Source organism: Amblyraja radiata, chromosome 22 (assembly GCF_010909765.2).
Source record: "Amblyraja radiata isolate CabotCenter1 chromosome 22, sAmbRad1.1.pri, whole genome shotgun sequence".
Taxonomy (NCBI): domain Eukaryota; kingdom Metazoa; phylum Chordata; class Chondrichthyes; order Rajiformes; family Rajidae; genus Amblyraja; species Amblyraja radiata.
Genome location: NC_045977.1, coordinates 39,536,947 through 39,564,458, shown reverse-complemented (window position 1 = coordinate 39,564,458; position 27,512 = coordinate 39,536,947). Strand labels below are relative to the sequence as shown.

The 27,512-nt window shown below is 40.9% G+C and overlaps 1 protein-coding gene across 2 annotated transcripts in view; it reads left to right on the top strand.

Moving 5' to 3' along the window:
* sdk1 (sidekick cell adhesion molecule 1) overlaps positions 1-27,512 on the top strand; it is a 577,103-nt gene that overhangs the window by 497,598 nt on the left and 51,993 nt on the right. For both annotated transcript variants that reach the window (XM_033041133.1, XM_033041132.1), the window contains exons 27-30: positions 964-1,153; positions 13,468-13,566; positions 17,270-17,464; positions 24,125-24,326. In XM_033041133.1, the coding sequence (XP_032897024.1) occupies positions 964-1,153; positions 13,468-13,566; positions 17,270-17,464; positions 24,125-24,326 (686 nt within the window). The remainder of the gene's footprint in view (positions 1-963; positions 1,154-13,467; positions 13,567-17,269; positions 17,465-24,124; positions 24,327-27,512) is intronic.

Below are 27,512 nucleotides of genomic sequence, written 5' to 3'. Positions count from 1 at the left end.
ATGTGATGCTTTTAAAGTGTATAATTTCTGTGATGTTTATATGGAATTATGGAGGAAAAATAGTCATTGTGAAAACAGAAGGCTTACTTCCAAATGTGATTCTCTCCATCTCAGTTCAGCAGCCCCAGTGTAAGTGTATGCATCTCCTACGTCTAAATAGGAAGAGATTTACTTTCCATAAAATTGCATATTGTCTCATTCTTCCAAATTGTTAATTCTTATCCGATATAATAACTTTATGTATGGTATATATTTTCACATCATTGGACATTTCGAGGTGAAGCCGGTGTATTTTGCACCAATTCCATTGTGTTGGTAAATATCCCTGTACATTTGTGCAAAAGTTAATTCCCAGGGTGGAAATGTCTGGGACTAGAGAGCACAGCTTTAAGGTGAGAGGGGCAACGTTTAAAGGGGCAGATTTTTTACACATAGGGTGTGGGTGCCTGGAACACAATGCCAGGGGTGGTGGTGGAGACAGATTTGATAGCGGCATTTAAGAGGATGTTAGATAGGCATATTAATTTTTTAATGTTCATCTTTTCAGTTAGTCAAGACGGTTTAATATCTTATTTGAAAAAATATATTTCTGTCAGTGCCAATATGTCCACGTTGCATTCCACCCTCTGCCCAAACTTGCGCACACTGCGATTAGGATCATGGTTTATATACTCTGTCTTATCCAGCACCTGTGATTGTTCATCATGGATTGTTAGTTTGGGACACTGGAAGCAATTTCCTTCTTAAAGTTCTATTTCAATGATGTTACAATTGACAAATAGTTGTTTTGTAATCATTTCAGATTTCGCTTATCATTATTTACTATTATAAATTAAAATTTTTAGGGCTATTTCAAAAAAATTGTGACCTAAAGTAAACCTTTTATTCAAAGTTGAATATGTATTAATTAATACATGTGCATTTTCACTTATGGAGCTAAATCACATATATATGCTGTCCTAGATACTGTACCGAGAGAAAGATTCTGAATCAGGCACTCAAACGCGTCTGATTAAAGGAAACTTTACCCACTCTGTTGTCTTGAACGGCCTGAGGAAGTACAATCAATACGAGATTCAAGTGTTGGCGTTTACCAGGATTGGAGATGGAGTCCCATGTTTGCCGGTTCTACTGGAAAGGACAAAAGATGATGGTAAGTCACAATATTCATTTCATAGAATTATACAAATAGAGATGAAAAAGATCATCCAAATTAATCCCATTCCTGTTTCTTGATCCATTGTATTTTTGGTCAAGGCTTGTGATCTCATTCTCCCAACGCGAATAATGCAACTTAAGAAAATGTTTCTTAAGTTATAAATGTAAGAATCCTGCCTTGTATGTATGTAGGAATAGGGCCTTTGTATTTGATAACAAACAGAAGACATTTTTTGTCAACTATATATATAGGACATTCTGGATTGGAGTTGGACACAAAATGCTGGAGTAACTTAGCGGGTCAGGCAGCATCTCTGGGGAAAAGGAATCGGTGATGTTTCGGGTTGGAAGGATTCCGACCGAAACATCACCTATTAACTCTGAAGAAGGGTTCTGACTCGAAACTTCACGTTTACATTTTCCTCAGAGATGATGCCTGACCCAGTGAATTACTCCAGCATTTTGTGTCTATCTTCGGTATAAACCAGCACCTGCAAGTCCTTCCTACACACTGCATTGGAATTGGTTTTATTACATGATTTGGATTTTTAATGTGGAAGATAATTTTACTGTTTTGTTAAGTGAGATAGATTAATTAAATCGTGAAGTCAAGCTTTTTATTTCCAGTAGTTAATGTTAAATACTCAGGCACTACCTCACATCTGAACCTCATCGTGGCACTTTTCTTGTTCTGCCAAATCAACATTTTCCATTGTTCCTCCATGAAATCATTGTGCACCTTAGTGTAGTTAGATTGTGTGTTTAATTTAAGAGACTGCAATATACATTGGCATGCTGTGAGCGATAGCAGAACATTTTCTTTGAAATATAGGAACAGTTTTAAGTTTGAATAGGCATGATCTTCAATTAAGTTTTGGAGGTTGATGACCATTGAAGAACCTTGTTCTGTGAAGTTCAGGAGAGGAGTATTCCATCAACTTAAATTTAATATTTATCATTTAATATTAAGGTATGCCTGGCATAAGTGGGCGGTCGATAAACATTAGTTAAGTTTAAATTATGTATAATCATTAATGATCATCTATTTGTGCATGTAAATCCATGTTGATGCTTATTGATCGCAAAAGCCCATGAGATATGAAGCTGTTCTGTGGAGCATTAAAAATTGGGATTAATTTAGCATTGTTACAGTAATTAAATTGTGTTCGCTTTCCCAGGGCAAAGTGCTGACACTTTATTTCTACTTTCATCTGACTCCTGAATGCTCAGGGATGAAAATATATTTTTTGCAATTTCTTCAAGAGATAATTACAGCGTTATAAAAAGTGGTTTGGTTAAACTTAAGTACCAATAACATATAATTCGGATGCAGATGCAAACCTGAAATTGCTACTTAACTGTAACTGGCATTTTAAAGTCGGTCCAGCAACTTGGAATTGCCACATGGTAATAGAATTGTTCTCGTTCAGCTATTGTAATCGATTGTAATCGTATGTTGTCTTCCGCTGACTGGATGGCACACCAAAAAAAAATGTTTCACTGTACACGTGACAATAAACTAAGCTGAACAAAACTGAACTGAAATGAACTATTGTTCAATCACAACTTTCAATCTCAACTACAACATTCTGTGGAGCTATGAAATGTGATGCGGCCAGTTCATCTGACAGTCTCAATTTTGCTTCATTTAGCCCACAGCAGAGTGTATTTGCACCTGAATTTCATGGGGGGAAATACTGGAGCTTTTTTTTCAAAAGTAAAAATCAAATATTTAAATCTCACATAGAAATATTCAGCACTCAAGACCAAGAGTCATGCTGCATGTTTAATTGTTATAAGTACCAGCAGCAGAACAGTGAAATTCTTACTTAAAGCAGCATAACACATACACACAGATTAATATATAATAAACAAGAACAATCAATAATAATGAAAGTCAAATATATTGCTTCATCAAAGTAAAACAAATGTTCAAGGGAAAATCTTTGCAGTAAAGTGATTTGATTTTTTTTCCTTTTATAAGTCTTCTGGCAGGTGGCAAAGGTTTAACTGCCATAATCAGGCATTTCATGAATATGACTATGGGAGAAATTGAACCTTGCCAGAGAGATTTATACGGAAACCTGTGCTGTCATCTATTTTTGACAGCCTTTCTACAAATCTGCCAGATCCTAGTAAATGAAATGAAACATCTACTGATGGCCTTGAAAGCTGTAGACTGGTTCAAACCAAGCCATAGGAGTACATTTGTGATGTATGCCATTTTGTTGCCATTGACAACACTGCTGATAACCCCTGGCTGATTTTTTTGTTGCTACCACTTGTCTGTTGAAAAGCCCTGTTCTGCAGTTAAATTTATCTTCAAAGGTGTCAAGATTTGTCCGAATTCTACTCCGAATCAATCTTGGTTGAAAGACTAGATTACCAGTGGTGAAATAAACAGAATTACGATCATTGATTCAAATGGAAAGGTCTCTGCCTCTCACATTACTTTTTGATTCAAAGATGGAGCCTGGAAACATGCTAGCTTGGCGCACATAGTCCACGCCAACTATCGATCACCCATTCACCCTTAATCTATGTTATCCCATTTTAACATCCTCTCCCTTGGGCAATTTACAGGGACTAATTAACCATCCGTTCCAGAGTCACAGTCCAATGTTCACAATGGGGCTGAGGTGAATTGGACAGCACTCAAGCTTATTGAAGGACTGTTAAAAAACCTGATAACTGAGGGGAAGAAGCTGTTCATCAGTCTGGTGGTATGCACTTTCAAGCTTCTGTACCTTCTGCTCGAAGGGAGCAGGGATAAGTAGTTATCTGTTACAGACTTCTGAACAGTCCTTCCATAAGTTAGGGTACTCTTCAACTCATGTCTACCGTACTCAGGGCATTGAACTTTGTCTAAGGAACTGATGCGCTGCAATGCATTAAAATGCTGAGAACTATATTCTGCCCTCTATATCTTCCTCATTGCTCTACCTATTGTACTTTATCTGACTGTATCAATATCTGTATCTGATATATGTTTGGATAGCATGCAAAACAAGGTTTTTCACTGTACCTCGTCACATGTGATAATAATAAACTTAAACCGACTTTGAGAAAGTCAAATTTGAGGAAGGACATTCTTGCTATTGAGGGAGTACAGCATAGGTTCACGAGGTTAATTCCCAGGATGACGGGACTGTCATATGTCGATAGAATGGAGCGGCTGGGCTTGTATACTCTGGAATTTAGACGGATGAGAGAAGGATCTTATTGAAACATATAAGATTATTAAAGGTTTGGACACGCTAGAGGCAGGAAACATGTTCCCGTATGTTGGGGGAGTCCAGAACCTGGGGCAACAGTTTAAGAATAAGGGGTAAGCCATTTAGGACGAAGATGAGGAAAAACCTTTTCACAGAGAGAGTTGTGAATCTGTGGAATTCTCTGCCTAAGAAGGCAGTGGAGGCCAATTCTCTGGACACTTTCAAGAGAGAGTTAGATAGAGCTCTTAAAGATAGCAGAGTCAGGGGATATGGCGAGAAGGCAGGAACGGGGTACTGATTGTGGATGATCAGCCATGATCATATTGAATGGCGGTGCTGGCTCGAAGGGCCAATTGGCCTACTCCTGCACCTATTGTCTATTGTCTATTGAACAGAACAAGTAAATGCAGTGCGCTGAGGGATGTCTATTGAAAACAATAGGTAATTACCGTGATAAAACGCAATTTAACAGAATGATTTAACTGTTATTAAAAAAAAGTGTTAAAAAGCGAGTTTATGCTGCTTTTTCCCAGAAAACAACATATACTGACTGACTTTTTACATATTACATTCCTCTTGTCCCCTTCCACTTATAGTCCTTCTTCTGACTTCACAATTCGCACCTTCTATCCTTATCTCACAGTGCCTTATTTGCCTTTTTACTTTGGGCCTTTGTCCAACAACCTACCTATCATAAACTCTCCTCAAGTATCCACCTATCACTTCCCAGGCTTTGTCCTGCCCCCAGCTCCCTTCCGACTCTCCCCCCTCGCCCAATCAGATCCACACCAGAAACGTCATCTATCCGTGTTCTCCAGAGGTGCTGTCTGACCTGCTGAGTTACTCCAACGCTTTTTTTTTGTCGGAGTTCCTTATGTCACCACAAACTTTTGTTTGCCTGGTTCACAGTTCAGCTACAATCTTTTGATGTTCATGACATAATTTTGGTAGGGCCTTATCATTAACTGAGTGGCTGGGTATTTTAACTTGCATGGCTCTCTGCCTTTATCTTTTACCTATTCTGCAATCACCTGAGTTGTTGCACGTCTTGTCTAAGTGAAGGGCAAGGGGGTGCTGAAGAGAAGGAAGAAAGGAAGTTTGTTATGGGTAGCTTGTCAATTAGCAGAAATTCCTAAATGGGCTATGGACTGTATATTGGCTGCTGTAAGTCTTAACAACCTGTGCCTCCTTTATAGGGTTACAGTAATATGTAATTCCCTTTTCCCGCCCGTTAGTTACTCATGCCTGTGATTTTCCAGTGACCCTTGTTTTGCGAGAGAGGGAGGAAGTATGTTAGTGAGTGCTGCACGTTTTTAGCAGCTGTGCCAAATAGATCTTGGCAGTCTGCATACGATGAAAGATCTGGATGTGAGTTCTGCAGCACTGCCTAATGTTTGAGGGCGTGGAGTCCTGAAGGAGATTGCTGACTGAATGATGAGGGTGGGGTGCTCCAACTGATGTCTGAGGCGAGTGGAGAAGTTGAACATTTGAGTTTGGTATTTGCAGATGTTTTAACCGTCCTGGACCACACATATGAGATGCATGACTACATTCAAGTCCCGGGGGACTGTTCACTATTGACACAGCCATCTCCTCCCTTTTCTGTTGCAATTAATTTCTGGAGGCCGCCTGATATGCTCTCAAAATAATATATATCTAATCATTTATTTATTTATTTGAAATCTTCATACACCGCTGTTATTAGTTACCATTATTTGGTGCAGCTATGTTTCACAAATGGAATATTTGACCCTGCAGAGCTAGATATGTAAGATGATCCAATTCATTTGAATGGGATTGCTCACCTTGATTGAAAAGTAAGTTAGTTTATTGGCCAAGTATTCACATACAAGGAATTTGCCTTGGTGCTCCGCCCACAAGTATCAACATGACATACGGTGATAGTTACAAATGACTCAGAAAACACTAAACATTAATAATACTAAAGCATTAATTATAAAACACCATTGATCAAGCATGTGAACCAACAAAATACCAGATCAAAGGGAGGCTACAGATTTTGGTTGTCGAGTAATAGTGAATAAAAAGTTTTTTATGTCTGGCTGTGGCAGCTTTGACAAAAGGTTAATGCAAGTAAGTGGTTTTTTCACCTCTGTTGTACATTCTTAATGTTTAGAGTTAATTTCTAGCAGTCAAATGTGTTTTAAAATAAATGTATTAATTTTTCTTTAAACATTTTTTTCGTTTTAATTTTTAATTTTATTTAATTTATTTTGGCTTCTTTTAAATATCTCGGTTTAGCAGTGACACTTAAAAGCAATTAAAAAGACTTTTGACATTGGCAAGCTGCCATGAGTTCCAGGGCCAAGCCTTCGGCATTGGTGCTATGATTTAGTTTAGTTTAGAAATACAGCAAGAAAACAGGGTCTTTGGTCCATCGGGTCCGCGCCGACCAGCGATCCCCATAGACTAGCACTATCCTACACACTAGGATCTTTTCAGGAGCCAATTAAACCTTCAAACCTGTACATCTTTGGAGTGTGGGAGGAAACCGGAGCAACCGGGGCAAACCCACGCAGGTCACGGGGAGAACGTACAAACTCCATACACAGCACCTGTAGTCAGGATCGAACCTGGGTCTCTGGCGCTGTAAGGCAGCAACTATACCACTGCGCCACCCTGCCGCCCCCCTTTAGGCACCATTCATGCGCTTCTCAGGCTGAGACAGGCATCTGGGCTCACAGGACCACCAAGTGTAAGTGCAGCCACAGAAATAGCACAGGCAGCAAGCAAGAGGAGGGATCAACCTTGAGCCAGCCCTGAGGTTATTTGTTCTGCCGTCAAATAGTACAACTTTCAAAGTGTTGGCAGTTGTTGGAACCTGATAAAAAACAGTTCATGCGGCTGAAAAGATCCAAGATCAGTTGTCACTGCTTGCAACAGATGATACACCCCTTCACAGTGAACAGGTTTGCCTCTGTTCTCACCTTTCACTTTACTGCACTGGTTAATTCTGCCAATGAGCCTTTTGTTACAATACATACACCTTGTGTTCCTTCCGAACAACAAGCATGGTATGTTATCTACGCCATGCCCTTATTAAACCCTGAACACCATAATTTTGCTGCAATAAAGAAACTGCTGGAGGAACTCAGTGGGCTGAGCAGCATCTGGCAGCTTTGCTGCACATTGTCATTTGTTTTCCACAGAGGGAGAGAGTTGAAAGCACGGCCTCTACCCTTCCTCCACTCCCCTCTGCCGAGCTTTAGTTCACAGCTACCAACTTAAATGTCGACTACATCCGTTTTGTAAAAGCCATGGCGCGGTGCAGTGCTCAATTAATATATTGAATAAAATATACTTCAAACCACACTAGGACATAGTTAAGCGCCTCATCCATTTCCTAACCGTACGGTTTATGAGAAATGTGATTCTGAGATGGTAAGTGTTCCAACTAATTTACACTGAAGAGCTTGTGTGTTTCTGAGAGTTTAAACACAATAGAATTAAACGTAGCTTCATGCTTACACTGCTGCATAAATTGTCACTAAAACCTCTGCAGTAAGCAAAAATAGTGAAGGCTGGTAATAATGCAGATATTTCTTGGTATTTGAGATTCTAGTCATGTTGGATCAGTAGTATTTGATCATTTTTATATGCAAAGAGTACCGTAAGGAGTTGCATATTTTGTTAATGTATATTCGTACCAGTTCTAAGCTAACTGATTGCAAGGTTTATGCAAAATTAAGGTTTTGTTTTTATGTCCAGAGACAAAACAATGAGCAGTTTAGTCTATTGTAATTGGTAGGCACCTCAAATCTGCAAATGGAAATCCATTTGATCTCTGTATGTGTGTGTGCAAACAAATAAGATATGAACCAGAGTAGGACGTGGGTGTAGAGAAAGAAGGTTCTGTTCAGAGAAGCACATAGCAAAGGAAGTTGTGTTATGGAAGGGAAAGTTGTGAAGGAATTTAATGAGGAGGAAGCTGAAAGGGCTCCAGTTTAAATTAAAATACAATATCAATGGGAAGTGCTATGTTCTTTCTATTGGGAGGAAATGTTAAGTAGACTGATAACTAAGGAGAAGTCGCTGTTCCTGAATCTGCTGGTACATGAGTTCCAGCTTCTATATCTTCCACCCGACGAGAGTGGGGAGGAGAAGAAATGGCCAGGATGAAAAAGATTTTTGATTGCGTTGCCTGCATTCCCGAGGTAGCGTGTGGTGTAGATGGAATCGATGGTGGGGAGTCTGGTCTGTGTGGTGGACTGGGCTACATCTACAGATCACTGGGCAGTCTTGGGCAGATCTGTTCCCAGACCAAGCTGTGGTGCCACCCGATAGTTTGCTTTCCACAGCGCATCTGTAGAATTATTGGAGACATGCCGAACTTCCTTAGTCTCCGAGGAAGTAGAGGTGTTAGTGTGATTTATATTGGGTAGGAGTTCCCAAGGCTGATTAATCTCAGGGTGACGTAGACAAAGTTCCCACACTGTGTTCCAAAAACATTGTTGGAGGCTGGTGCCATCATATATGTCCACAATCCGTAAATAATGTGATCACAATGGTATCTCACAGCTGAGAGAACCTGGTCCAAATGTATAATTGCACAATTTGACTTGAAAACTGGGAAACAAACTTACTCGGATTAAATAGATTTTTCACTCATATTGCACTGGAAATATATCTGTTATTCAATTGAATTTCAAGGCAGTATATTAATTGAACAATATAAAATTATTATTGTAGTTGTGCACCTTACTGTAAAATAAAGTACTTTGACGATTCAGTCTTTGAAAGATTGCAAAATAAACTCTCTTGTGACAGACTCAGTCAGTACTTTATATGTCAGCAGGATGCACACTTGTATTTCCCACTTATCCTTCACAGTCATACACCATCGTCGGCCAAGAAAATAGGCAAGAGACTGAAGAAAAAAAGAATTGCCCAAAGGGCCGTTTGAAACTCAATGCCCAAGAAGGTGGTGGAGGTGAAACCCTTAGCACATTTAAAAAGTGCTCAACCTTATGTCTCGAGTGCTATGACACGCAGAGTTGCCAATGTGGCCCTTGTGGCTAAAGGGATCAGGGGGTATGGAGAGAAGGCAGGTACAGGATACTGAGTTGGATGATCAGCCATGATCATATTGAATGGCGGTGTAGGCTCGAAGGGCCGAATGGCCTACTCCTGCACCTATTTTCTATGTTTCTATATTTTCAATCCGGTGCTGAACGGTGGGATTAAGTTGGGAAGCTTTCTTCCAACTAACACAGACAGAGTGGGCTGAATGTCTGCCTTCTCTGTTATATATTTTCTACGATACAAAGCTTAACCACAGTTCTTGTTGGGAGGGCATGTTGCAATTTATAAAACACTAGTTAGACTGCAGCAAGATGCTGGTTACTTGGAGAACAAAAAGCTCTGGAGGCCATGTTAATGAATAGTTACAGTGCCCTCCATAATGTTTGGGACAAAGACCCATCATTTATTTATTTGTCTTTGTACTCCACAATTTGAGATTTTTAATAGAAAAAATCACATGTGGTTAAAGTGCACATTGTCAGATTTTAATAAAGGCCATTTTTATACATTTTGGTTTCACCATGTAGAAATTACAGCAGGGTTTATACATAGTCCCCCCCATTTCAGGGCATCATAATATTTGGGACACAGCAATGTCATATAAATGAAAGTAGTCTTGTTTTGTATTTTGTTGCATATCCTTTGCGTGCAATGACTGCTTGAAGTTTGCGATTCATGGACATCACCAGTTGCTGGGTGTCTTCTCTGGTGATGCTCTGCCAGGCCTGTATTGAAGCCATCTTTAGCTTATGCTTGTTTTGGGGGCTAGTCCCCTTCAGTTTTCTCCGGCATATAAAAGGCATGCTCAATTGGGTTCAGATCGGGTGATTGACTTGGCCACTCAAGAATTGACCATTTCTAGCTTTGAAAAACTCCTTTGTTGCTTTAGCAGTATGTTTAGAATCAATGTCTTGCTGTAGAATGAACCGTCAGCCAATGAGTTTTGAGGCATTTGTTTGAACTTGAGCAGATAGGATGTGTCTATACACTTCAGAATTCATTATGTTACTACCATCAGCAGTTGTATCATCAATGAAGATGTGAGCCAGTACCTTCAGCAGCCATACATGCCTAGGCCATAACACCCCCACCAGCATGTTTCACAGGTGGTATGCTTTAGATCTTGGGCAGTTCCTTCTCTCCTCCATACTTTGCTCTTGCCATCACTCTGATATAAGTTAATCTCCCTCTCATCTGTCCACAATACCTTTTTCCAGAACTGTGGTTGCTCTTTTAAGTACTTCTTAGCAAACTGTAGCCTGCCCATCCTATTTTTGCGTCTAACCAGTGGTTTGCATCTTGCAGCGTAGCCTCTGTATTTCTTTTCAAGAGGTCTTCAGCGGACAGTGGTCATTGACAAATCCACACCTGACTCCTGAAGAGTGTTTCTGATCTGTCGGACAGGTGTTTAGGGATTTTTCTTTATTAGAGAGGGAATTCTTCTGTCATCAGCTGTGGAAGTCTTCCTTGGCCTGCCATCCCTTTGTGATTAATAAGCTCACCAGTGCTCTCTTTCTTCTTAATGATGTTCCAAATAGTTGATTTTGGTAAGCCTAAGGTTTGGCTGATGTCTCTGTAACAGTTTTATTCTTGTTTCTCAGTCTCATAATGGCTTCTTTGACTTTCATTGGCACAACTTTGGTCCTCATGTTGATAAACAGCAATAAAAGTTCCCAAAGGTGATGGAAAGACTGGAGGAAAGACTAGGTGCTGAGAGCTCTTATACCTGCATAAAGGAGGCAATTAAACACACCTGAGCAATTACAAACGCCTGTGAAGTCATGTGTCTCAAACATTATGGTGCCCTGAAATGGGGGGACAATGTATAAACACAACATATTTTCTACATGGTGAAACCAAAATGTATAAAAATACCCTTGAATAACATCTGACAATGTGCACTTTATCCATGTGTGATTTTTTTCTATTACAAATCTCAAATTGTGGAGTACAGAGGCAAATAAATAAATGATGGGTCTTTATCCCAAACATTATGGAGGGTGCTGTGTATGACAGTGATAGATAGATTCATGATCTGTACGGGTGTCAGTGGTTATTGGGAGAAGGCAGGAGAATGGGGTTAAGAGGGAAAGATAGATCAGCCATGATTAAATGGTGGAGCAGACTTGATGGGCCAAATGTCCTAATTCTGCTCCTATCACTTGTGAAGTTACGAATGATGTGAAGTTCTGGTTGGAGATGTGTGTGGTTGTGCTGGAGAGAGTGCAGATGTTGCCTTCATTGGAGGACTTGTTTTGGGGAGAGATTCGATTGGCTGGGCTTGTTTTCCCTGAATCGAAGGAAGCTGATTGGGGAACATTAAATTTTAAGAGGCATAGCTAGGATAGATAATCAGAATCATTTTCCCATGATAAGGAAACCAAAACAAAAGGGCACAGACTCAAGTAGAGAAACAAGGAACTGCAAGTGCTGGTTTACACAAAAGAACACAAAGTGTTGAAGTAACTCTGCAGGTCAGGCAGCATCTCTGGAGAGCATGGATAAGTGAAGTTTCAGGTCGGACTTAAGCTAAGTTAAGTTTCAAAGAGGATCCGAGGGGAATTCTTTTTACACCGAGAGTAGATGATATCTTGAACGTGGTAGGAGGAATCAGATACAAGCAAACACTTGAGGGGCATTGAGGGAGATACAGGGGCTCTGCAGGTGCTGAATAACTTCATTTTCTGAATTGCAACTTTATGCACTTCCCCCCACGCATTTCTGTGGTTACTGTTAACAATAGTAAGACATTTCCTGGTATTCACTAATGACTGGATGCAATATATATTGTTTAATTATATGCAGTATTAAGGTGATTATTCAATGAAATGGAACGTATATATTTAGTGACACGATATGCGTGGGCACAGAAGACGTTTCTAACTTATGGAGTGATTGTCATTCCGACATTTCTCAGGATGGAACCACAGCAGACTGCCTCAATGTGAATAGGCAGGGCATCAAAGGATGTGCACCTGATACAAGCAAGTGGGGTTGGTGTAAATGGGCAAAAAGATGTGCAAGGATGTGTGGGTCAAAGGGCCCATTTCTGCGCTGTACACCTCTGTGACTCTATGGGCAGAATTGTTTTTCCGTTCCTCCTCCTACTCAGTTCAGCCCTGAATGGTCTAGCCAAGACCAGAATCTCTTTGTACTGAGTAATCTTACATCTGGAGATGGACACAGAAAGCTGGAATAACTCAGTTTCGCAAGCAGCATCTCTGGAGAGAAGGAATGGGTGACGTTTCGTGTCGAGACCCTTCTTCAGACTCCAGACCAATCCTACATCTGGGCCAGTTTTCCACTATTTCTCCCAGGGTGTTGGTGTATTTGCAATTTGCGCTCCTGATAAAAAATATTTATTTTGTGAATTCCAAATGTAAAATTGTGAAATGTACATTGTCAACATATTCACAAATGATCATTGAAAACTGTGCCAGTAAATTGTATCAAATAATGAAATCCCCACCCAAGTCGTTGTACTGGTTTCAGTCATCTTGTTGAGTTTCATTGTCTGTAACTCGTTTTCAGCTAACAATGGCTTTCCTTTCTCATCGTTACTTTTTTGCATATCTTTCATTAATTTGTTTTTATACCTCTCTATATCACTGTCTGTATCTCTCGTTTCCCTTTCCCCTGACTCTGAAGTCGGGTGTCAACCCTAAACGGCACCTATTCCTTTTCTCCGGAGATGCTGTCTGACCCACTGAGTTACTCCAGCTTTTTGTGTCTATCTTCAGTTTAGACCAGCATCTGGAGTTCCTTCTTACACATTGAAATCATATATATATATATATATTTCAAGCAAATTGCACATTGTATGTCTATTCCATGTTTTTCATTTCTGTCAGTGATGAGATTGAAAGCTATAAGGCTTGCACTCTGTTGTCTATATTGGTTTTAAAGTTTTATGAAGACTCTGAAGATCTGGTTTGTCTTTAGTATATAGTACCATTAGTCAATAAAGTAAATATTTGAAATGTGTTTAACATTAGGAATAAGTTTCAGCCAGCCTATAAATGTATTATGACTTGCTCTTTACCATTATCAGTTCCAGGTCCTCCCATTAAGCTGATCTTCCCGGAGGTCCAGATGACTTCAGTGAGAGTAGTCTGGCAAACACCTGAGAACCCCAATGGCATTATTCTAGGTAAGGCCAAAGAACGTGCAAACTGGGTGACATTTTCTTATGAAAAAAAAATCACAATGATTACTGAGATCTTTATTTTTAAATATGTATTCATCTCCAACGTCTTGCTTCTATTTATTTTGCCTTTGAATCCTTTGGCCATGTGCTTGTTCTTTCAGCTGAAAGGAAATATGGAACAAATGGGCAAGAAACTTTGCTATGGCAACTATTACCATCCTGCGCCCTGCTAACAAAAAGACAGATAGATACTTGCAGAATATTTCCTTGTCAAGTAATGAGATGCCATATTTTACAAGCCTCCGTATATAAGCCCACGGAAGTACTGAGTCTGACTGAAATTTAATGCTTTGGTGGAACAACATGTAATTGCCCCAAGCAACAAAACACTGCATAAATAATTGATAGGTAAATAAACAGGAACAGAACACATGTTGTCTTGCGGTGACACTAAGTGGCAATAATGTGTATTGCATTCTTAACATACATCAGCTACATGACTTAGTGCAGGTAATGTACCACAGTATTCAGCCTCATGCCTAATGAATAGACTAGGCAACATTTTTCAAGAGTGTACATGTAATTAGAAATGTAACTAATGTATGATAGGACACAAAATGCTGGAGTAACTCAGTTTGTCAGGCAGCATTTCCGAAGAACATGTATAGGTGACATTTTGGGTCGAGACTTTTCTTCAGACTCATGATCATCATTTGTGATCAACAGATTCAAAGATAGTTTAGTTTAATTTAGAGATATAGCATTGAAATAGGCCCTTCAGCCAACCGAATCCGCACCGACCAGCGATCCCTGCACACTTGCACTATCCTACATACACTCGGGACAATTTACAATTACACCAAGCCAAGTAACCCCCGTATGATCTCTTCAGTGGTTCACTAGGAGAGCCAGAAGTAACTCGTGTCGAGTTTATCGGGTCACACACACAACTACAGTGAGGTGAAGATACAATGAAAATCTCAGTTACAATCCTAGACCCACATATCTATTCTTGGATATTTTAGATGTTTGCGTTTGGGAGAGCAGTGCGCTGGATAGGGTTTCATTCCATTTCCTTTCTAAGGCCTCTTCTTGTCAGTTCCTCATCAAAGCAGGCTCCCACTTGGGAACATTCGGTGGTGTGCCTTTCCCAGCTTATGATGTATATGTCTGTTTTCTCAAGATGTACCTCAAAATAATTTGTAATATTGCCCTTTTCTGCCATGAGACCTCTTCTGGAGTTGAAGTGCTAATTTGGGGAGTCAAGAATTGAGCATCTGAACACAATGTCATGTCCAACAGTGTTGATATCTGATGATCTCCACCTCAATGCTGGCAACATTGACCTTGTCAATAGCATGATGCAATTGTCTTTGCACTAAGCACGGAGGGTTTTCTCAGGGCATGGATGGAACGGATGGAGGACCTTTTGATCTTGGATGTCTCCATTGGACATCATACACTTTTGGCAATATGCAAATGATTGTGCCATCCCTACTCACACCGAGAGCAATCTCCAGTCTGTGCTGGAACCTCAACATCTCTTTGAGAATGCCCACTGAATGTCCACTAGACTCACGATTCGCCATGAAGACCAAGTTGTAATTTCGACCTATGCAAGCTCCTACAAGTTGACCTAACAGATTCATCATTAAGGCACTGCAGAAATGATCAAACACTTGATTTGCCCCAATAACTGTCTGTCCCTTGAATATTGAAGATGAGATTCAGCACAGGATCCAGTGCGCTAGTACCTCCATTGGGAATTTGCTTTGGTCCTCATTTTGTAATCATGACATACAGAATCAACTTGAATGACTTACTAATATCATCAAAAGCAACTGAAGAGGTAGCACCAACACGAAGGAATGTTAATGATAGATTTTCAAATCAATTCATATTCCACTGTCCATGTTGACATTTTATTGGAGAAAATGGACTCCAGATTCACCTATGATGATATTATTGCATAACACATTTAATGGGATTGTAATCTAAAAGCTTTAGCGTTAAAAAGAATAAATTGAACTGGAATGAAACTTAGAAATAGGTACATTTCTTGTACATTGGTACTATTGCTCTGTTGGTAGACAAAAATGCTAGAGAAACTCAGCGGGTGCAGCAGCATCTATGGAGCGAAGGAAATAGGCAACGTTTCGGGCCGAAACCCTTCTTCAGACTGGTACTATTGCTCTGTTAGTTTTTTTAGGAGACCTTCGATCTTCCCTCCTCACTACAACCCACATTTATGTTGTCTATAATTTCAGTGATAGAACAGACAACGATTTTGTTTCTACAAAGGTTCTCATTCAGTGCACGCATTAAAGTGCTAAGTGTTTTTTTTTAAATCCCATTTGTCCTCATTTTAATCTTATTTGGATGAGATAAATAAGACTTGTAACGAACTGATTGCAGTCTTGTCCTGCCATAGAAGTGCCTGAACATTTTGTGCTGTTGCAGGTTTTTTCATGTTGCAACAAGGGGGGGGGGGGGGGGGGGGGGGGGGGGAGGGTTGTACATTGCTGATGGTTAAAGAACAATTTGTTCTGTTTTGAAGTCTATCATCAAGATACTTCAGCCTTATTTAAAGGAAAAGGGATCCCAGGAGAACGCAACAATATCAAATTCACACATAAACATAAGTTGCAGAAGTAAGTCAGTTGGGAGTAGAACCAATTCCATTTGGACCTGTACAATTGATAACTGCAAGAAAAATTCACCTGTAATATTTTTTTATCAGGCTTCTGCTGTTATAGAACAGCTCTGCGGTATTATATTATCTGTGGTGAAAGTAACCCCAAACATTAGTGGTGATTTTTCTCCTCTTTATTGAATTTGACGCCAATAATCGAGTCAGCTGCGGCAAGATATAATACGTTTATTATAGAAATTATTAAAGAAATGAATCGGACAATTCCACGTCACAACAGGCAGAATGCAAAAAGAACCCGGGTTCGATCACAACTACGGTTGCTACTTGTATAGAGTCTGTACGTTCCCCCCATGACCACGTGGGTTTTCTCTGGAATCTCCGGTTTCCTCCCACACTCCAAAGACGTGCAGGTTTGTAGGTTAATTGGCTTGATATAATTGTAAAAAAATGTCCCTAATGTGTGTAGGATAGTGTTCGTGTGGGGGAATCGCTGGTCGGCGCGGACTCGGTCAGACGTAAAGCCTGTTTCCGCGCTGAATCTCTAAACTACACTGAGACTAATCTAAACTAAGCAACATTGAGCCTGCCCTGCACTGCAGAGTGATGCTGGCTGAATCTCACCAGCTGAGCCAGAGCTTGGTTTTGTGTCCAGCAGCAACCATAGGCACATCAACAGTGACTGCTAATTCTGAACCCATTATCTTTGTAGCATGTCTCAGATTGAGTTTTCTGGATTGGGTAGTGGATTTACGATGAAATATGTCGTTTTATTCAGTGAAATAACATCCACTGGATAATTGGTTGGGCTATGTTTGATCTTGGTTGATCTATGTTTGATACCCATCGGACTGAATGCGCATTGCATTCTGATTATATTCAAAACCTGGCCTTAAAGACAAAAATATGAACCTAACGCTTAGAATTGGCTATATAACATAATGAAAATCCTCTTCTATGATTTACAGTATCTTGATAATTATTTCACACAGTCATTCTGCTAAATATGTAATATTTTAAACTGCGTTTTAGATTATTTTTGCTCCTGTTTTGCAGGTTACAGAATAGCTTACTGTCTGGCTACCACTGAGTCAAACAAATTCATCACCATAGAAGTCAGTTCCAATGCCCGACAATACTCGGCAACAAACCTGATACCAGAATCGCCATACGTGTTCCGTGTATCTGCAAGGACTCGTCGGGGCTGGGGAGACTCAGTCGAGGCGATGGTGATCACCACACAAACCAGAGGTACAATATGAACACAGATGTACATCATGTCAGCATGAGCAGGTTGGGCCAAAGGGCTTGTTTCCATGCTGTGTGACTGGGTAGAGTGGATGTGGAGAGGATGTTTCCACTAGTGGGAGAGTTTAGAACCAGAGGTCATAGCCTCCAAATTAAAGGACTTTCCTTAGGAAGGAGACAAGGAGGAATTTCTTTAGTCAGAGGGTGGTGAATCTGTGGAATTCATTGTCACAGAAGGCTGTGGAGGTCAAATCAATAGATATTTTTAAGGCGGAGATTGATAGATTGGTGATTAGTGCGGGTGTCAGTGGTTATGGGGTGAAGGCAGGAGAATGGGGTTATGAGGGAGAGACAGATCAGCCATGATTGAATGGTGGAGTAGACTTAATGGACGAATTCTGCTTCTATCACTAATTAACATGAATTTATACTATCAGACTGTGTGGCTGTTTGTAAGTACTGAATTCCTTATGCATCTAGTTAATGAAACGAGTATTTCATAATATTAAGGTAGACAAAAGTGCTGGAGAAACTCAGCGGGTGCGGCAGCATCTATGGAGCGAAGGAAATAGGCAACGTTTCGGGCCGAAACCCTTCTTCAGACAATATTAAAATATTTTCCAAAATATTCAGACTTTGCTGGAGATTGAAGTAATTGTTCTTCCTCATCTATTGAAGAAATGTAATTCCATTGCAATCAGGGTTGCGAGCAGTGCAAATTTCCTTGCAATAAAATTGACAGTGTTCTCAATTTCACCATCACAAATGTTAAAGGTTTATCCACCACAGCAACATAACATTACATTTACATTTCATACATCATCAAAGATCACAACATGACACAATCTTCGGGCCATTTGATCTTTTTTTTCTTCAAAATAACAATTTCTAGTGTTCATGGGGACCAAGGAGTTTGAATTCTCAGAATTCTGTTCTTTGCCTCGATTGTCACCAAGATGAAGGAAAAGGAGGATTACAAGATCAGGGAGGGATATGCTGCTATTCTAGAGCATCTTGATATCAAGAAGGATGCGGGGACATCGGGAATATTTATGATAAATATGGACTGGGCAGCACGGTGGCGCAGCGGTAGAGTTTCTGCCTTACAATGTCAGAGACCCGGGTTCGATCCTGACTACGGGTGCTGTCTGTACAGAGTTTGTACGTTCTCCCCATGACCTGCGTGGGTTTTCTCCGGGACCTCTGGATTCCTCCCCCACTCCAAAGAAGGACAGGTTTGTAAGTTGATTGGCATGGTATCATTGTCCCTAGTGTGTGTAGAGTAGCTAATCTGCAGGGATCGTTGGTCAGCGCGGACTCGGTAGGCCGAACTGCCTGTTTCTGCGCTGTATCTCTAAACTAAGCTAAATTAATATGTCCCCAACGCCTGGTGGGATGTACTCCAGGTTACTGAGAGAGGCAACAAAGGAAATTGCTGGGGCCTTGACAGGGATCTTTGTATCCTCTGTAGACACAGATGAGGACTCGGGACTGGAGAATCGAACTGTTTAAAAAGTGGAGAGCCAATTGCAGTGGATCAAGGCTGGCTGGGAGACTGGTGTTGATGTACTCCATGACCAGCCTCTCGAAGCACTTAATGATAGTTGGGGTCAGAGCCAGTGGTGCACGGGACTGGGATATTATAGTTATTACAGAGCGGTGGATGAAGGAGCGACAGGACTGGCAGTTCAATATTTGGGGTACAAAGGCATAGAGGTAGAGGTAACGGAGAGGGAGTTGAGTCTTTCATATGCAGGGCTGACCTTACAGACGTTTATAAAATAACAAGGGACAGAGATGAGAGGAATAGCCACAGCCTTTCCCCCAGGACACTTACTTACTTTAGACTTAGTTCCTCCCACACTGTTGAGTGCATTGGGCAGCAAGCTTTCTTTTTTCCCCAGCATCTGCCTCCCCACTCCTCCCTAGTTGTCATGTTTTAAAATGCCAAATGAGGCAAAAAAAAATTAGAAGGATTAAGGTCTTTTCGAGAATTCATCCATGGTTGCACTGTTTGGTTCTTAGGTTTTGATGCAAATCCTATCTAACACTACTTCCTCATTACCGTTCGTATTTAACATTTATTGTGAAGCTGCAAGGATATGCAAAGAGAGTTGGGAAATAAATATCTTTTTAATTGAAAGGCTAATTAAAAGCCAACGTTCATGGGCAGCACACAGCTGAGTGTGAGTAACACAGAAGAGAAATTGGGGCGAATGAATGAATGAATGTATATTTTGGTGCACTTTGACGACTTTCTTATGGGAAGACGGGGATAACTGTTGCTGCACCCGTTCAAGTTACATATTTCCTACTACTGACAATTAACACTAATTAGATGGAGAATGATTCCAACAGATACATTTCTGAGAAAAATAAGATGGTGCCCTCCCTGTCAGTGTTTTCTGACCGGGCAGCATCCCCTTTAAACAGATTAAAAAATAATCTGTGCTGAACCATTCGGGCGGCACGGTGGCATAGCAGTAGAGCTACTGCCTTACTGCGCCAGAGTCACGGGTTCGATCCTGACTACGGGTCTGTACAGCGTTTGTATGTTCTCCCTGTGACTTTGTACATTCTCCCCGGGTTTTCTTCAGTTTCCTTCCACAATCCAAAGACATGCAGGTTTGTAGGTTAATTGGCTTGGTATAAATGTAACATTTGCCCAAGTGTAGTGTTAATGAGTGGGAATCACTGGTCTGTGCAGACTCGATGGGCCAAAGGGCCTGTTTCCACGCTGTATCTCTAAACTAAACTAAACGAAATAAAAATATTCCCCATGGTTAATGTTCACTTGTACATATCCAATCAATAACCTCTACATTGCTTGTACACTGTAAGCATAATCAGTCACTGTATATAACTTCCAAATGTGTTTGTTACTGGATATTTAGTTGTGAAAATCAATGAATGCACATGACACAGGGGGCCCAGTGCTGAGCCAACAAATCTCGTCCCTGATAAGCTTTGACAAGAACGCCGTACTTTGGATAGCAGAAACTGGCAATGTATTACATTATAATTCCCTTTGATCTTCAATTAGTATCATTATATCAAGTGAAACCAATGGGCCAAATTATTAACATTTAAATGAGTTGCAATGCCATTTACTGTTATAGTCCAATTACTCCACATTTGACTTTGTAAGAGGATTACTAAGACTTTCAGAGCCCAGGTTCAAATATTTCAATTTATTTTAGCTTAATTATTCTTGCAAAATTATAACTTCAATCGTTTATTTCATTTGAAGTAAAGGCTGTAAGGGACTAAGTTGAAAGATCTCAGCTTGGTAGTAGTCTTTCCCGTCAATAGATCCCATTTTATGGAGCAGTGATCAGCAAGACAAATAGAATCCGCATAGTCTTTTACACAGAGAAGGGGAATCAAGAACCAGAGGACTCATGTTTAAGGTGAGAGGGTAAAGATTTAATAGGAACCTGGGGGGCAACATTTTCACACAGAGGGTGATGGGGAAATGGAACGAGCTACCAGAGGAGGTAGTTGAGGCAGGTACTATAATAACATTCAAAAGATATTTGAACATGTACAAGGATAGGAAAGGTTTAGGGGGATAGGCGCCCAACGTGGACAGCTGGGACAAGAGTAGATGGGGCACCTTGGTCGACATGGGTAAGTTGGGCCGAAGGGCCTCTTTCTTGTTTTTAAGCTGTATGACTGATAAAGAACTCTGTAGAGTCCCCATCAAAGATTACAGTGCTGGAGTAACTAAGTGGATCAGGCAGCATCTATGGAGAACATGGATAGGTGACATTTCAGGTTGGGACCCTTCTTCATGCTGCCTGACCTGCTGAGTACTGCAGTACTGTGTCCTTGTGTGTAGTTTCTTGTTTCTGCACATTAAAGGTTCCTGGTTAACAGTATACGCTGTTGTGGTCACACCACTTGTACACACTGTCAAATTCTGATCTCAAGCTTTCACTTTTTTGGCAAATGTGCCCCAATGAAAGTCATCAATAGAATTGTGAGCACTTGCCAGTACTTAACTACACTGTGTTTGCCAGCAAATGACATAGAGAAGTGGAGGACCTTGACATTTTAGTAAAAGGGGGCCATGCAATGGTAGCATATTGCTAGATCAGTATCCAAGTCATCACATTAAAAAGACCTCAGCCACATCACAGTGATGAGAGAATACATCTATGATTCAAGGATAGTTTCTTCCCAGCTGTAATCAGGCGACTGAACCATCCTCCCAACAACTGGAGCGCAGTCCTGAGCTACGATCTACCTTAATAGAGACTCTTGGACCATCTTTGATCGGGCTTTACTATCTTGATATCTTGGACTAAACATTATTCGCATTATTCCATTGATCATGTACACTGTGGATGGCTCGATTGTAATTATGTATTGTCTTTCCGCTGGCTGGTTAGCACACAACAAAGGCTTTTCACTGTACCTAGGTACACATGACGATAAACTCAACTCAACTCATGTGCAGAATACATCTATGCCCTTGTTCTTGCATTAGAAAAAGGAATTTATAGAAATCAAGTCCCTTCTCACTGGGGAAAAGATGCTTATAAGACATCTATGATGAAATCCAGAGAATCAATACCCCCATGAGTCACCACAGTTGTTGTAGATCCAACCATGTATCATCCTGAATCTCTTCTCCTCTGAGAATGGCCTGGCACTCAGGTGTCTGTAATGCCTGTGTCTCCACTCTGGCGTATCCATTGATCAATCACCGGCTGGATGAGCACAATAGCTGCCTTCATATCCCTTGCCTGACTGTGAGCATAATACTTTTCTGGCTGAAAAGAAACGAGGAAGTATTTAAAACTGTGTTCAACACTGTGCAGAGAAATATATATCCTGCAAAAAGTATAAACAGTACACAGAAACTCCACGGATGAATAAAGACATAAGAGAATAATTAAGGTTAAGGAAAGAGAAATACATTAATGTTCAGCAAGAGAAAATGCAAAATGTTTATAAGTAAGAGATAAACTATGATGTTAAATTATCAAGGAATAGAAAGCAAAATAGTAAAATATTTTACAGACATATTAATTTTTTTTTAAATCAGTATTTGTCAAGGAGATACAACAAGTGGCATTGGATATTAAGATCAGGAATGAGATGAATAGAAAAAGGGGATGTCACAAATCTTTTCTACATGGAAACAGGCCCTTCAGTCCACCTCCACCAAGATGGCATATTGGGGTAGTCCCATTTAAGTGCATCTACATCTAAAGCTTCCTTTGGCAGTTTATTCCAGATATGGACTACCCTCTGAGCGAAGAAATTGTCCCTCTTCAATTTCTCCCCTCACTCTTTTAAGTCTATGTCCTCCAATTTAAAAACCCACTACCCTGGGGAAAAATTGTGAGCGTTCACTTTATTCATGCCCCTCATCATCTTGTCACTCCTCCAAAGAAAAAAATCCCAACCTATCCCTCTCCCTATAACTCAAGCGCAGGTAGCATTCTAGTTAATCTCATTTGCACCCTTTCCAACTCATTAAGTCTGTAGTAAACTAATGAAACTCAAAGATGACAGAACCCATGATTAGCATGAATCTACTGTTTTTGGAAAGAATTAGGGAAAGAAAAGCAGAGCCATTACTTTAATATTTAATAATTTATTATAAAAATCTATCGTGCCAGAGGACCTGCTGGATAGCAAACTTAACATTTGCATTGAAGAAAGGGATAGAATGTGCCCAGAGAATTATAACCAGTCAGCTTAATGATGGTAAGAAACATAATGGGATCCCATCTACACGAAAGAATAAAAGGTTCAAGTAACAAAAGATTTAATGATGAATCATCAAGATAGATTTCAAAAGAAAAATCAAGCTTGACAACCCCATTGAATCTTTTGAGGATGTATCAATGAGGGTGAAATGTTAATTCAATATATTTAATTTATCTAAATTTTGAAAGATTTATGAATATATCCCATAACAAATCAACGAAGCAGGTCAGAGAATGTGGTTTCAGGGAACAAATGGCAAAGTGCATTACGCTGGCTTCAAGACAGAAAGCAGAGACTGGGAGTAATAGATAACGCATACAATTCATGAAGTTCTTCAGGTTCTGAAGGGAAGCCACGGTGCTGGCTGAGTGCAATTGATCGAAGCTTGAACCTTGCAGGTGCTGGCAGACGCATGTGCCCACCCTGCCTCTTGTTCTTTTCTTGCTGGAAGTCAAGTATCATAAAGAGCATAGCTGGCCTCATTAAAACTAGTGAGTAGTAAGATGCTTGACGTGCCATCTATCATCTACACCTTCCTGTAAAGATCGTGGGCGAGGACATTGAGCAGTTTGTGCACAATGTGTGAACCTGGAGTCTCAGAAGGTTCTTTGTAGCAGCTGTCTTTGTAAACCTAAGGTTTGGAGGCATTGCTCCTCAGAAAGGATGAGATCGGACCGGGAAATGAAGTCCATGGCAGTAAGTCCTGTGCCTCATTATGACTTAATTGCATGTAATAAACTGATAACTCCTCTCCAAAGATGTTTTGTTCTCTGGATGGTGAACAGTTTTTGTAGTTTAAATGTTGTAGTTGCAACGGAATACAGTGTGGTGGTATTAAAAAAGCATTCTTCGGGTGTGTTCAGTTTATGAAGTTTTCCATGCACGTGTGATTTACGAGAAATATTGGGAAGCAACAGTTCTGAAACTTTTCTTAAACAGATCGGCCACAGCCCATTTCCAACCTGACTGTACCGCAGTCTGAGATTGGTGGTCGCAGCTTGCTATTGCATTGGACACCAGGCAACGATCGTTCATCACCAGTCCGCTATTTCACAGTGCAAACAAAAGAACTCCCTGGCTTGGAATGGCAGACACACACCTCCTCAATCAACCACGATGCAACATCATACGTGATAGAGCGGTAAGATGCACAGTCTGTTCCTTTATGTATAAACTTCTAAAACTTACTTACAAAACATAGCTATAAATGGAAGATAGACACAAAATGCTGGAGTAACTCAGCGGGGCTGAGTCTAGAGTCTGAAGAAGGGTCTCGACTTGAAACGTCACCATCCCTTCTCTCCAGAGATGCAGCCTGTCCTGCTGAGTTACTCTAGCATTTTGTGTCTATCTTGGGTGTAAACCAACATCTGCAGTTCCTTCCTACACATATCTATAAATGGATTGGCATAAAGAAAAATCTGCATTAATTGCCTGCCATCAGGTAATTATACCACAGAAAGGAAAATTCTGAAATAAGAACAGAGTTTTGTATTTAGTGGGAGCCCATTTAACTCCTGAAAGAGAAAAATATTGGCTTGGAAATTGATAGGACTGATGAAGGGACAACATTTGCCTTGGACCTTGAAGTAAACTGAACATATATGCTTAGCAAGCTCTGAGATATGACTTTCCTTAATCCCTACAGTCTGGTACCATCTATGGGGAAAACAAGAACACTGAAGTCCTTATATAGGCTGAGAAAGCAAATACTGAAGTCAACCAACAGCTGCCAAACCAGGAACTATATAGCCAGGATTGTAAAGATGTATTTTGTCATCTTACTAAAAGCACAATAAAGATTGTAGATGGGATGATGGGAAGCAGCTGAGATATCTTGATTTTAATTTTAATATTTGAATATCAGAGAACTCTTTTTATCATGAAATGGAAAGAATGACAACCCAGGTTTTGTGTAATTAGTTTCTCAGGGCCAGCGAAGTGGCAATAATTTATGGCCTGGTTGCTGTCTCAAAGCTCAGTTATATTTAATTCAATAAGTCTTAATATTTTCACTATTTGGACTGGAGCCTAAAAGTTGAACTCTGCATCAATCACTGGTCTCTGTGTTGATTGGATACGTTAAATCTGTGGAGGAGCAGAGTATTATTGACAGCAACTTCCAGATCGTTGTGTTTGACTGCAACTGACATTTTTGTCGCTTTTAAGTAGTGATGATAGTGACCTCTGACAATTTTGTCTTTATTACAAGGCGACATGGTGGCACAGCGGTAGAGTTGCTGCCTCTCAGCGCCAGAGACCAGGATTTGATCCTGACTACAGGTGCTGTGTACGGAGTTTGTACGTTCTCCCTATGACCAGTGTGGATTTTCTCCGGTTGCTCCAGTTTTCTCCAAAACTCCAAAGACGTACAGATTTGTAGGTTAATTGGCTTGGTAAAATTGTAAATTGTCCCTAGTGTGTAGGATAGTGTAAGTGTGCGGGGATTGCTGGTCAGAGCGGACTTGGTGGGCCGAAGGGTCTGTTTCTGTGCTGTATCTCTGAGCTGAAAAAAACTCAAAACCCCAGGTCAATGTATAATCAGTTCTGAGTCAGCTTTACAGCATAACATTATCCTGAATATTCCTACTGAAAGCCATTGTTCCCCCTCTCCTTCTCCTCCTCTTCTGCATCCTGCCCTCCATTCCTATTCTCCCAGTCATGTTGAATTCTAAGATTTCTCTTCCCCATGTCCTCTTCCACCCATATCCCTCCCTCTGGCTTTACATTTCACTCCTCTTCTGCCTTTACCTTAAGGGCCTGTCCCACTTACGTGTCCTTGGCACACAAATTACGCGACCTTGTGGTTGCGTTGAGGCGGACGTGCATCGTGTGGCCACGCGGGGCCGGTCCCACTGAGAAGCGCGGAGGGGTGTGTAATTTTTGTAACGAACAAAATCTTCGCGCTCCACCGGCCTGTCGCGTAACTGACGGCCAAAGTGGGACAGGCCCAAGACCCTGGCGCGATGCAATGTCTCACCTCCAACAGCAACAGAAGCAGGCAAACGATCGCCGAGCTCGGCCTGGGGTTCACAGCGGGTCCGAATCCGCCTCCTACTCCCAGAGCAGGGCCAAGAAAATTGAAGATAGACACAAAATGCTGGAGTAACTCAGCGGGACCTGTAGCATCTCTGGAGAGAAGCAATGGGTGACGTTTCGGGTCAAGACCCTTTTCTGACTGAAGAAGTGTCTCGATACGAAACGTCACCCATTGCTTCTCTCCAGAGATGCTGCCGGTCCAGCTGAGCTACTCCAGCTTTGTGTCCATCTTCAAATAACGTCACACGCTCCAGACGGCTGTGCGTACGCATGAAATCGCACGCGACCTTCGCAGGACCATTCGCGGCTCAACGCGACCACGAGGTTGCGTAATTTGCGTGCCAAGGACACGTAAGTGGGACAGGGGCTTAACGCTCTTTTGTCTCCTTTTTATCTCTAGCCATTGTCCACCCGCCTGCCAATCAAATATCTATGTCCACCTTTCACTTTCCAGGCTTTGTCCCGTTCCCACCTCATTTCCGGCTTTCTCCCCTCACCCCCCCCCCCCCCCCCCCCCCCCCCCCCCACTACAATCCGTCTAAAGAAGGGTCCTGACCCTAAACGTCACCTGGTCATGTCCTCCAGAGATGCTGCCTGACCCACTGAGTTACTCCAGGACTTTGTGTTGTACTTGAATTCCCTCATCCGGCATTCTATCAGAATGTCTTCCTAAAGCAGAAAGAGAAATTTATTCTGACTGTAAATTGGTGATAAGCTGGAGAGCAGAAGCAAAAATAACAAGAAAATATGCTGGAAACACGTGTCGAGTGAGTTATAATGTGTGGATAAACGTCTCCTGTAGGACCCATTGCCTCACAGTGACTTGTTCGGAAGCCTTTTAAATCTGGAAAAAATAATCTACACTTACTAGACCACTACATGTGAACCTGGAAACTATTCTTTAATAATTCAATGAAGCAATATGGCTTCACAAGAGTGATCAGGCCTTTCTTGATCACTCTCTGTCCCATTATTTCCTTTGACAACAAGTAACATTTCTGGAAAAGACATATGGACTTCTTAGCAAGTTATACATATCTCTATTTTCCTGCACCCTCTTTCATTCTCCAACTCTTGAATTTTAACAATAGCAACCATCTAGAATGAAACCAGCAGCAATAATACCATGTAGGTGGGCGAGGCCATGAAAAGACTCCCGATGAAGATTGTTCCTGTGTCGTAAGCTCTTCCCACTGTATTCTTCATGTTCGCTATGGTTCGGTCTTGACTCTGAGAGTAGACACCATTTAGAGAAAAGAACATCCTATTTCTTTCCGATATTAATTCT